The following is an 11784-nucleotide window of genomic DNA, read 5'->3' as shown; positions in this document are numbered from 1 at the left end:
TGGATGATTGAGAATGCATCAAGACAGAAATAATAATAATAATAATGGATTGCATTTATATAGCGCTTTTTGGGGCCCTCAAAGCCCTTTACAGTTCCACTATTCATTCACTCTTACATTCACACACTGGTGGAGGCAGCTACAGTTGTAGCCACAGCTGTTCTGGGACAGACTGACAGAAGTGAGGCTGCCATATGGCACCATCGGCCCCTCTGGCCATCACCAGTAGGCGGTAGGTGAAGTGTCTTGCCCAAGGACACAACGACCGAGACTGTCCGAGCCGGGGCTGGAACCGGCAACCTTCCGATTACAAGACGAACTGCCAACTCTTTGAGCCACGATCGGAAATAGTATGAAACTTTCCCTTCAAAGTGAAAAATGTTGGTAACAAAGAGTTTGGAGACAAACTGCTGTTTGTGTTGCTGGTTTGCAAGCAGGTGTTTGCATCTTCCATGCAAACTAAGGCGACTGCAGCAATCACAAAGCGCTTTTTGGATTTCCCCCATTGACACCAAAGCAACCTGCAGCAGCTAAAGCTACTTGCCAACCCCTCTGTGAGTTTCTCCTTCACCTCAGGTTAGCTCATTTCTATTCAGTCACCGAATAAGTCAAGAAATACAAATATCGGCATGTGTTACATACATGTCGATGCTGCTGCATCTGTTTATTCTAAACACATCCCCACGATACATGATTTTATATGTTCTTCTGCAAATTAGGACATTTAAGGAGAAAAGGTCCTGCCTGTGTGTTTCCTCCCAGGTAGCTGATGCTCCGTATGGCCTTGATGAGCTCTGCTACTCCCTGGTGTTTCCCAAGAGGAATCTCCAGCCGAGGTGTGTCACTGTATTGTATCACAGCCACCTACAGGTGACACAACAAAACTTATCTGAGTGGATCTCTGTTGTGTGTAATGCACCAAATAACTCGAGTGAGGAAAACTGCAGTAAATCTGAAAGGAAATTGGAGGTTGTTCAAATCATTCTCATTATGCACAGCATGCAGCATTACCTGTGTGTAGTGGGAACTGATATCAAACTGGCTGGTGATGTTGATGAGCCACTGCTTGGCAGTGTCAAAGTCCGAGACGCCAACGCTCCATGAGCCATCAATGATGTATACCAGGTCATTGACAGCCGTGCTGCAGCCTGTGCACATAAAGATATATACACGGTCATTAAAGAGAAGCCATTACACTCAGGAGACTTAACAGATCAGTTTTATGATCTGCTTTCATGCAAAGGTGCATGTCATCAGTACCTGCTCTCACATCTTCCTCCTCTGCAGCATCCACTGTCGTCAGTAGTAAAATTACACTCCATACTGACCACAGCAACATGGCTCTGTAGGAGAACAGTGCACCGCAGGCCAGCCCAACCTACATAAAAACAAAAAGAAAGCTTCTTATCGTAACGATTAGGCAAACATTCTTTCACACCTATGAACAGATTACCATTAAATTATGGCCTAAACTATGACCACGCCCCCAAAACCTGCTGAGGTATTAGCTCTACGAGCACGCTGTACGGCACAGAGCTGTGAGCTGAGCCATCAGTGCTAAAACGTTCCTCGACACTTTTGATTTCTGACGCAATCAGACAGCAGTTACAGGAGTAAATGAGCTTCCCTGAGGTGCTGAGTTATGAGAAGTAAAAATAAGAAGTAAACAACTGCACGGCAAAATGCTGCAGCAGTTAAATGCACATGTTTGTGTGTGGAACGTGCAGAATTTCCTTACATAGAAAAGTCTTTGCATGCACAGTTATGGTCACACGTTTATATACACGCACCATGGATGTGGATTTTGGGGCTCTTCTTGTTCTTGTTCCAGAGTGGAATGATTGTACAACATCTTTAATAACTTCAAATAAAAAAGAAATTAGGTGGGCGGATCTTTACTGAATTCCCTGGACTTCCCAGGATTCACACAAAGCAGGTCCATTCGATCCGTGGATACATATTTATTTAGATATAAAGTTATAGTCAGAAAATAATTGAGTTGTGGGAACCAGAGTGGGCATATGCAAATGAGCTGAGAATGAAAGCCAGCAAGAATAACTCTGTGTTTGCTCTGTAATTCAATGCAGTTACACACAGAAGCAGAAATAAAGACTCATAAATCAGTCAGCCAATCACTGCTGGTTTGGCCATAACACCCCTGCTTTCTCCTTTTCCATTTCTGCCACATCAAACACAATAAGGACACAATGACTCTGACTGTCACATTGTTCCTTCCTGTGTGAAAACATATGACAGTCATTGATGCTGTTTTTCACTCTGTTATCAGTTTGAATATTGTTCACAGTTTCTCAGATGTGGTGGAAACACGAGGAGGAAATGAGACTTCCTGTGTAGCTAAGGAGCCTATGGCTTAAAGAGATTTTCAAACCATGAACCTGCTCATCATTGTCATAACTCATAGAGGGATTTCCCAGCCCAGGAACTAGAAACTATCAAAGCTCTCAGAGCATTGATTTGGTCTCTTTTTATGATTGGCAACAGGTCATTAGCTGTGTTTCAGAAGTACAGATAGGGAGGAGCTCACCACTCTGTGAAACACTACGTGGGTTTTAACAGTTAATCAGTGCAAGTTATCATTTCTAAGTGATTGAAACCATATTCTGCATGTGCTGAAACAATATGGCTCGCTAATACGTGCTAAACTGGCTCCCTGCACTCAAGACAGCACAAAAACAACACCATTTTTCTCAAAATGAAACGTAAATACACACATTTTTATCTCAACTTGCTACTTCAAAGTAAATCAGTGTACGTGAATAGCTTCATCGTCAGCACTTTGCCCTTTCTGTGCCACACATAGTGCACCAGGGAGATGTGTAGGTTAGCCGTCCCCCCTCAGACCAGCTGAAGCCAGCAGAACTCTTGTGAAAGAAACCTTTCCTTTTTTACCCCACTGTCATCACGAAACTCACGACAAACAAAAAGTACAACACTTCCATTCTGACACACTCCATCATGTTGTTGCAGCTGTTGCTAGCTGCTGCTATTCCAGCCATCAGCTGGCTGCAATTAAGCCACCTTGGGGAGCTCCCCAGTGAGCAGTTACCCTGCAGCCCTGGAGCACATTTAGCCTGCCTTTAAGGAGTAACTTGTCACTAAGCTGAAAAACTCTGTTTCATATTCGCTTTCACCTGCATGTAACCAAATGTTTCACTGCTGTCACCGAGCTCAGTGTGTAGTCAGTACAGCATGAACGAGAAGTCAAACAGCTGGAGGTCAGCTAGAGCAAGATATAACTGCTTTAAATGCTTCAGTGTTATTACAGTCATTACGTACTGGCTTTGTGTGTGTTTTCAGCTAGAGCTAAATCATGCTACCAGAGGAACTCTGTCCTGAACAACAGACACTGAGCACTAAAACATGTATCCAAGGACTCAGCCCACGTCCAGTGGACACACTGTGTTGTAATATGCAGCTGGTACATACTGCATGTGATATATGATGTGAGAATGAGTCCAGAGTGTCTTGTGAAATGACTACATCTCTGTCTCTCCCTCTCCTCTGTCCCCTCTCCTCTCACCTCCTCCTCCTCCTCCTCTGTGTTGTAAAATTCTTTTGTGAGTTTTTTATTTCATGCCATACCATGCAACACATGATGGAGCTTTCCCTGTTTTCATTCGGCAGCACAAACATGGCTCCACCGACCACAAGGCAGGCCCAGAGAAAATAACAACGTGAGCAGAAACACAGGCATGGCAGAGAAGGCTGCGCTGTGCTGGCACAGGCTTTAAAGACAGGGGAGGATCCGTGGGCTGCAGAGAGTACAGCCACCACAACCTTTCTTTGACATGGTCCTCTCCCTGTAATGCTTGTTCTCCGAAATATTTTTAAACCAGAAACACCGAAAGAATAGGCAGTGTGTGCAAAACCTTGACAGGAATCACTAAGAATTGTTATTAAGTAACTTTTTTGTATTACTGCTTACATATTCCTCTCTACAAGATCAAACTGGTGAATAAATTTAAATTAAACGGACATTTAAACGCCATATAAGTTATATGTAGGTAACATGGGTAGTAAGTTTGCTACAGGCTTGAAATGGGCAAACTCTATGTTTACTATAAAAGGCCTCTGTGTGTTTAGGAGCATGGGTTCATCATGGGTGTGTTCTGAGTTTTAGAATGAATCCCAGTTTCTGCTTTAAAGTGAATTAAGAGCCACTGAAAAGATGAGCTGGGTGCTGTTTTTATCACTCGTGAGTTAATCAGGTTGATACATGGAGTCCTCGAGCCACATATGAGATGCAGGCAAACATCTCTGTGTAGTTTGGGTCTGTTGCCACTTGCAGAGTCACTGAAGATCGATAAAGGTTGTTCTGAATCATTATTGTTAACGACCATGAAACGTTTCTATCGTGTTGGGGAGGATCTCTTCCAGAATAATAATGCCTTCTTGTCCATTCTTGTTTTTGTTTACACGGGTGACTGAACCAGGTTTTGGGACAATATGTCATGGAAAGTCTTTATTTTGTTGGACAACAAATGACAACATACCAGGTCCTGGGGTAAAAATATACCATATGTTGTACTTTTCCAGCAAGAAATTACTATATCATTACTTTTAAAAATACTCCAGCAGATTTTTTTAGGAGGCAGCTCTTATTTGTGTTTGTTGCCCATAGCAGTGCGACTGAAAGTGCCAGATTTTATTACTGTATAGTTTAGATTAAAGTTGGTTAGCTTTATAGCTTGCTTGCTCATTTTATCTAGTAGACCAGCTGGTAGCTAGCTTCTGGCTGATCTGAATGGTAGAAAAATTGCTAATCTGAGATGCTAATGTTCTTTTTATTGTGATAATTAAGCTGCATAAGCAGACATAAGTAAAAATGTAAAAATTCAACACTGGTCTTAACTGTGATTTTGCACCCTGAATAGTAAAAAGAACAATGGGAAATGTATCGTGGCTTTCACAGATACTGACTCTGAATTGACTGAAGCTTTGAAGGGTGCTTATACTTTTCACCCACTATACAGTGAGCAGCTTTTATTTTCTGCAACATTTCCAATCAGTGCAACATTATCAGGCCACGTTAATAAAGAAAAAACATGCGCAATTGAATAATTGACCATGTTGATCATTTAAAGGCCCAAATATAATTATTCAGGTCTTCTCACTGTCCGCTGTATGTCAAGGTGGGAGAGTTACCTCGCTATCACTTTTTATGTCATGGAATCGTGTGAGTGCACAGCTGTAAGCAAACACCGAATCTTTCCTTAAGGAAAGGAAAAGACACAATGTTACATTAAAATGTTAAACTATTCAATATTAACTTTAATATTTACTATAATTCAATAGAACTTTCACAGGGAGAAAAAACTACAGTAATGTTAGCTACATTCCATTTAGTGCATGTTAATTCACTGTCATGTCTCATGAGGCTTAATGGAGACACTTAATGGGAATAAGTCATCTCTATTATACCTCTGCTTTCCCCATGCTGATGTGCAAAAATATGAAAAAGGTCTACAGAGTGAGGCTAGTTTATCTGTCCAAATGAGAGCTTCATCTGACCTCAGCTGTCACTAGGTCATGCTCTCAGCACATGCATCCCTGACAGCTCAACTCATTCAGCAAGTCTGGAGATCCACAGGTACCCCAGGGGCAGAAATATCAGACTGAAGCTACAGACTGAGCTATGTGTGCATTATACTTGTAGTTATATTGTTTATTGTAATATTAGATATTGAGTCCTGGTAATTTTAACTGCAGCAATTATATTTTCTGTGAATGTGCTGATAAAACTGGAACTGATGGTTTGAATGCAAACACATATTTAATTGAGCCAAAGTCTCACAGCTGTATTATGAATGTGTAAGCCTGTTCAGTTGTATAGCATCCTGGGTAAAGATGGAAAACTGTGATTAATGTGGAGGCAGTGGCTGTAATAGTAGAAATGAGTCCTGCCTCTTTGAAGGCTGCAGTGCAGCCTGTGCAGAAGCGTGTGCTAATTACAGTGTTAGTGCACCACATGCGCCGGAATAGTTGCTGCTTTTAGCCTCATGTCAGGCTGCTGCTAGCCCCCTTTGCTAACTGCTAACATGTTGAAAGTATAAAGTATCCTTTGTGTGGATGTTTCATCCTTATGTGTGAATACTAAGCATCTGTTGTACAAATCTTTCTTTTCAGAACCACAAACACACACACACACACACACATATGCACACAGATGTATATTCATACCTACATCCTTCAATAAAACTACAGCTGGACTGTGCATCATGGCTTCTACACATTTCTGAACAATTCACCAGCCTCAGTACCAAAGTGTTATTTAGCTTCCTATTATGAAAGTCTCTTTATCGAGAACCAGCGTATTCATTTATGTCCTCTGAGCTACCCTCCTACGTCCTGATCTACTAAATAAAGGACATGCAGGGCCTTCCACAGATATCTCATTTGCTTGGGTGGCCTCCACAACGTCCAGAGAGGAAGGAAATCACAAAAAAGTTCAATGGGAAGATTCTCGTTCCCTCGGTTCTCAGGAGGATATAGCGCTTTTCTATTCAATTTGAGCACTCACAACACTTTCTACTACAAGTCTCATTCACCCAGTCCCCCACACACACTCATACAATGCTTTCATCTGTACCTCTGCACTCTCACTGCTGACACTCACACTCCGACGGACACATCATGAGCAACAGGAGGAGCCGGGGATTAAGCCACCAGCCTTCTAAATCATCCTGCTCGACCATAAAAGAGACAACATTCCCACTTTAATGAGAAGAACCAAACAAACCTGCATAAGCTGTGGGTTTCATATAAAAGCAGGCAATCGTTGCTAACACTGGCAAGTATTTTTCAAGACACTAACATTTTTGGTACAACTAACCCTTTCTTCTTCAGACATGAGCCTGTGAGCTCAGTGAAATGGCTTATTTGTACAACTAAATGGCACCGTGCCCTAATTAAGGTTATTAGCTGTGCCTGTGCTTTTCCTACTATAGCGAGTGGAAGTGTTTGGCACATGGGCACTGAATTCAAACATCTCTTATATGACACATGGGAACGATTGGTCTACAGAGTGGGCTAATTCACCTAAATGATAAATGTTTGCATCGCACGAACGCTGCCATAACTGGGATGCTTGAGTTTTTCCATGACTTTGCAAATTCTAATTTAAGCTAAGAGGGAAGCTTTGCGACTGTTCCCTGAGCAGCCTCTGTCCAGTTAGATAACAGCGTATCTGAACTAGCTCCACCACATGAATGGCTGCTGGATTCAAAAGTAGGCACTGCCTGCCTGCACAGATCAGCTCAACCTGTCCTCTTTTCTGGAGTGAAGCTGAGTCCCAAGCTGAGAGCAATAAGTCAGACTGGATGGGACCGGCTAAGACTCAGAACAGAACTTGATTCGTACACACTCCTGATCAACACTTTAAAATACAAGTAATTATAACCATGTACAAATTACGTAAAGACGCAATTCAATTGATTTGATGTGAAATTTAAAGTTATGCTGTTTCCCCATTTCTGTCTTCATGCTGCTCTAATGGCAGATGCTCATATTAAACATGGGCTGACTGTCTGAGAGTATTTGTCCAAGTACAAATCCTAAACAGCTCTTTCGTTATAGCAGCTGGATTCCTTTAGAGAGTAGGCGGACTTTTAACCCAACTTTAAATGGCTGAGGTGGAAAAGGATAAAAGAAAGTAAAAGATACAGATGTAAGACATCCAAAGACAGAACATCAACAGTAAAAGAGGGAAACAACACACCAGTGGAGATCATTCATAACCGTTCACTGTTTTTATCTTTACCAGGTCTGGAAAAAACCACACAGACACTCTTTTTGCTTCTTCTCTTTGCATCCACCATTCCTCGCTTCTTCTTTTCCACACATCAGTCAGTAGACATGGAGAGGTGTGTACCGAACCTGAATTCCTCCAAAACCTCACTCTTCTTCTAGCAAACCAGAAGTGCAGTTTACCAACCACACGAGCAGCCTCCGCTGGCTTCAGCATCCCAGAACATTCCTGGTGCATAAATGTTGCTGGGATTGCTCAGCGCCTTTCACTGGTCCATGTAATATGATGACTGCGGAGAGCAGCACTGCTACTGGATCCCAACCTGTTCAAGTACACTATAGCTTTCTCAGTTAAAATAATATGATTTTTTTTTCCAATACATTTTGAGTGGATAAATCTGGAACGGTATTATTTTAGCCGTGAAGTTAGACACATTGTATCCGCTTTAGAAAATGCTTTCAAATGCTGACGCCTGCATTCTACACACACTTTACCTACTTGTAACTCATTTCCTCTGAAAGCTTAACAAACAATAAATGTGTCACATCATTTAATTAATGCCACTGCGTCTTACAAAAAGTATTCTCCAAAGACGGCACGTGACTCTCTGAGGCAACGTATCAAACAGAAGATACTTGTGCCCTAAAGCAGCTTTACTGTCTATTTTACTAAAAGGTGGGCGCATGTTTGACAAACTAAATATCATTTTTAGAATAATTGTGACTTGACACATGGGGATTGTGCCCACAGACTCAACAGGAAAGTGTTTCCTGATGTTAAAGAGCTCCTACATTTCTTTCTCATCACGCTGCTCGACATTAATTCAGTTCAATTCATTCCACTGTTTATAGCACCAAATCGCAACAACAGTCCCTGAAGGCACTTTGTGCTGTAAGAGGGCAATACAGAGAAAACTCCAACAATTCGATCTCTCCCTATGAGCGAGTACCTGCCTACAGTAGGAAGGAAAACTTAACAGGAAGAAACCTCCAACAGAAACAGGCTCAGCGAGGGGCGGGGCCATCTGCCGTGACCTGATGGTGGTGAGGGGAGGGAGACAGGACTAAAGACACGCTGTGGAAAAGAACTAATGATTAAATGCAAAGTGGAGTATATAAACACAGAGAGTGAAGAAGAGGCAGTGCATCATGGGAAGCTCCCAGTACCTAGCGCAGAATAACTAGGGGTGGATTCAGGGTCAGCAGAATAAGTACGAGCCTTATCAAAAAGAAGAAAGAGGGTACGTGTGCTTCACCAGAGCTGATCTGGACAAGCAACTCCACTTCCTCTTCATGACCTTGTAGAGAAAATTGGAGACAAGCCTAAAAAAAGTGAATTTTACACCTGCTTCAATACAAGAAACTTGCAAGATGTTCTTAAATTGAAATAAACTGATGATAACGAATGGAAGCCAGTTTCACACATAAAAAGCTAGCCTTCTACTCGTGCATGCTAACAGCTCAGTAATACGACAAACACTCGATGCAGGCTTTAACAGATGATAATGACACTTTATGAGTGTAATCAAAACCCAACAGAAACGTTAATGTGCCCGAACATGAATATTACTCACAAAACCAATATAAAACTCTGACAGTTGAAATATATCGAGTGTCTCTTATTGTTTAGAGAAGAAGTTTTCTCTTTGTAAGACCCCAAAGCAGTGTCCATCTTTTATTTACAGCCTGTAGTTCTGCTAGGCCGCTTCGGTTTTGACCTCATGCCGTCGGCTACATCCTGGCATTAATTTATCTCTATATTCTGAACACTGTCCAAAACATATTTCCTGCGGTTTCACGGGTAGATCAGGGACTGATCCTTCAAATACATTTTGTTCCGTTGGAACTGCAGCCTGATTATCCCTGTTTATTGTCATGTAACACTTATATGCAGTAACAGACAAAAAGAAATATAGATCCAGATGTGAGGTTCTCTGTGATGAGAACTTCACATCTGGATTTAATCTTGTCGGATTAAATGCCTCCTGTTTAAAAGATGAGCAGTACACTTTTGATTTCACTAAAGAATGTTTGGTAAATGAAATTCTCAATATTTATGTCAGGTTTTCCAGTTACTTGAGATTTCACAGATGCTGTTTCAATTTCAAGTCACATTTTGCTTCTTCTCTGCTCAGTTATTGCTTCTTTCTACGTAACAGCACGTTTTGTGCCTTTTCTAGATTTGTGTTACAGTTACATGAACTTGATTAGTGCTCTGATTAGGGACTGACCTGAAGATCTGAAGAGTGGAAAACATCCCAGTGAAGTAACATAATGCGATAGGGTTGTGTTCGGACAATGAAGGGGTTAGAGTTCATAGATTCATCTTGTCTGCCCAGAGTGATGACATGTTGGCTCAGGGTAACCTGACATTTTAAACCAATGTTTCTACAGACCTGCTCAACCAGCCACAGCTAGCACAGGTAAAGGTACAAAGACATCAGTGAAAGAGCTCTGTTTGCAACGCAGCCTTTACAAATACACTGCTTTGTATCTCCTGCTCGTCAAACCAGGTAATATTTTACCAGATCCGATCTTTCCTCTGTCAAAAACCAACGAGCAGCTGATGTCAAAAATAACTGCAGTGACCGAGCAGAACTTTCACTGTCATCTCTTGTTCAAAGATATTTGGTGACTGCATCTGAAAACTGCACTTTTCTTCCATGCGATCCATGACGATCTTAAAAACTGTCCGGCACACACCTTTTCCATCGTTTCCAATTTATTGTGTTGCTGTACAGTGGATACAGTAATTAGAAGTTATTTCAGGGAACAGACATAACTGACAGCGTAACTTAAACATGCCAAGAAACACACAGGGAGGCTGGTGCTTTCCAGTAAAGCTGAGGACCTCAACTCTCTGACCCATAATCACAGAGTTTGATGTATGACTTCTGCAGTATATTTAGCTTCTTGTTGTCCTGATGGCCGGTCAGTTTTGGCCAAACCAAACTGACGCTGTGGTAACATCGCATTTTAGACAAGATGCATGCATATCGCAGATTAAGTAGTAAATGAAACAACAACCACTATCCTGAGCAGAGATGGGCAGAACAGAGAAGTCCAGGAAAGGAAGAGTAGCTGGCAATCTAATGGACAGCTACTCTGTCCAGGCTTCCTCCTCATAAAGCTACACTGTGTGAGAGCATGTGTAATAAAGAAGTGTTGACAGGTCCTTACCTTTCTCCTTTTCTCCTTCAGCTGCAACAAGCCAATGATGAATGCGACTCTGCTGGGAGACGCTGAAGAGAGAGGACGCCTGGCTCGGCAGTGACAGTCCTCCTCCTGGTTGGCAGAGGGTGCAGTGGGAGTGTCAGGGCGGCCTTTGTAAACTGTGGCCAACTCCACCACGGAATATGACACAACTAAGACCAACGTATATCCAGTGTGGATCTACTCACACACACTTACATGCACGGTGCTACTAGATGTGTGAAAAAGGCTTACAAGTCTGACTATATAAATGACTCATTTAACATTCAATGTGAAATAAACAACAAACAGTTAATAAACTTAACTGAGCTAAGTGAGAGTAGGAGCCTCATTCAGTGAAGGTTGTTAAGTCAAACAACAGTTTCTCTGAGTCTGAGATAAAGGGGATCAAGTGTTGAGCCTGTGATCAGCAGTCGTGTAATAAAGCACGGCAGCACTGTGGTTTCACAGCACGCTGTTTTCTGCAGCTGTACAGGAGATGAGTTCAATTAAAGGGTTACAGAAGCTCTGCAGCGAGAGATGAAAAAGCAGCTGCGGCTCACGTTGAATCACTGCGATAAAGTCGCGATCACTGACAAAGGGAAATGACACGTTACACTCCGTCTGCTCCTCACAGACCAACCCATGGGAAAACTTGGATTTTAGCATCATTTTCTACAATAACATTTGGATACATGTGTTATCAAACCATATACTGTACTTAAAAATTAAGCTGAAGCAAAAGACTCAACTGTGTGTAACAGCAAACAGCAGAGCGGGGAAGGTTGAGGTTACCTTTGCTCAATAAAAAAGTAGAATTATGTT

At 42.0% G+C, this 11784-nt stretch overlaps 1 protein-coding gene across 1 annotated transcript; it reads right to left on the bottom strand.

Moving 5' to 3' along the window:
- Positions 1 to 696: 696 nt before the first annotated feature.
- LOC143420544 (collagen alpha-1(XXI) chain-like) lies at positions 697 to 11024 on the bottom strand. Its single transcript, XM_076888733.1, has 4 exons — positions 10948 to 11024; positions 1261 to 1378; positions 1012 to 1148; positions 697 to 864 (listed from the first exon to the last, which is right to left on the bottom strand). Exons 2-4 carry the CDS (start codon positions 1337 to 1339, stop codon positions 697 to 699), a joined length of 384 nt encoding a protein of 127 aa, XP_076744848.1. The 5' UTR covers positions 1340 to 1378; positions 10948 to 11024.
- Between the last annotated feature and the right edge of the window lie 760 nt (positions 11025 to 11784).

Source organism: Maylandia zebra, linkage group LG9 (assembly GCF_041146795.1).
Source record: "Maylandia zebra isolate NMK-2024a linkage group LG9, Mzebra_GT3a, whole genome shotgun sequence".
Taxonomy (NCBI): Eukaryota; Metazoa; Chordata; class Actinopteri; order Cichliformes; family Cichlidae; genus Maylandia; species Maylandia zebra.
Note: the sequence above shows the minus strand (reverse complement) of the source record. Positions and strands in the feature narration are given on the sequence as shown.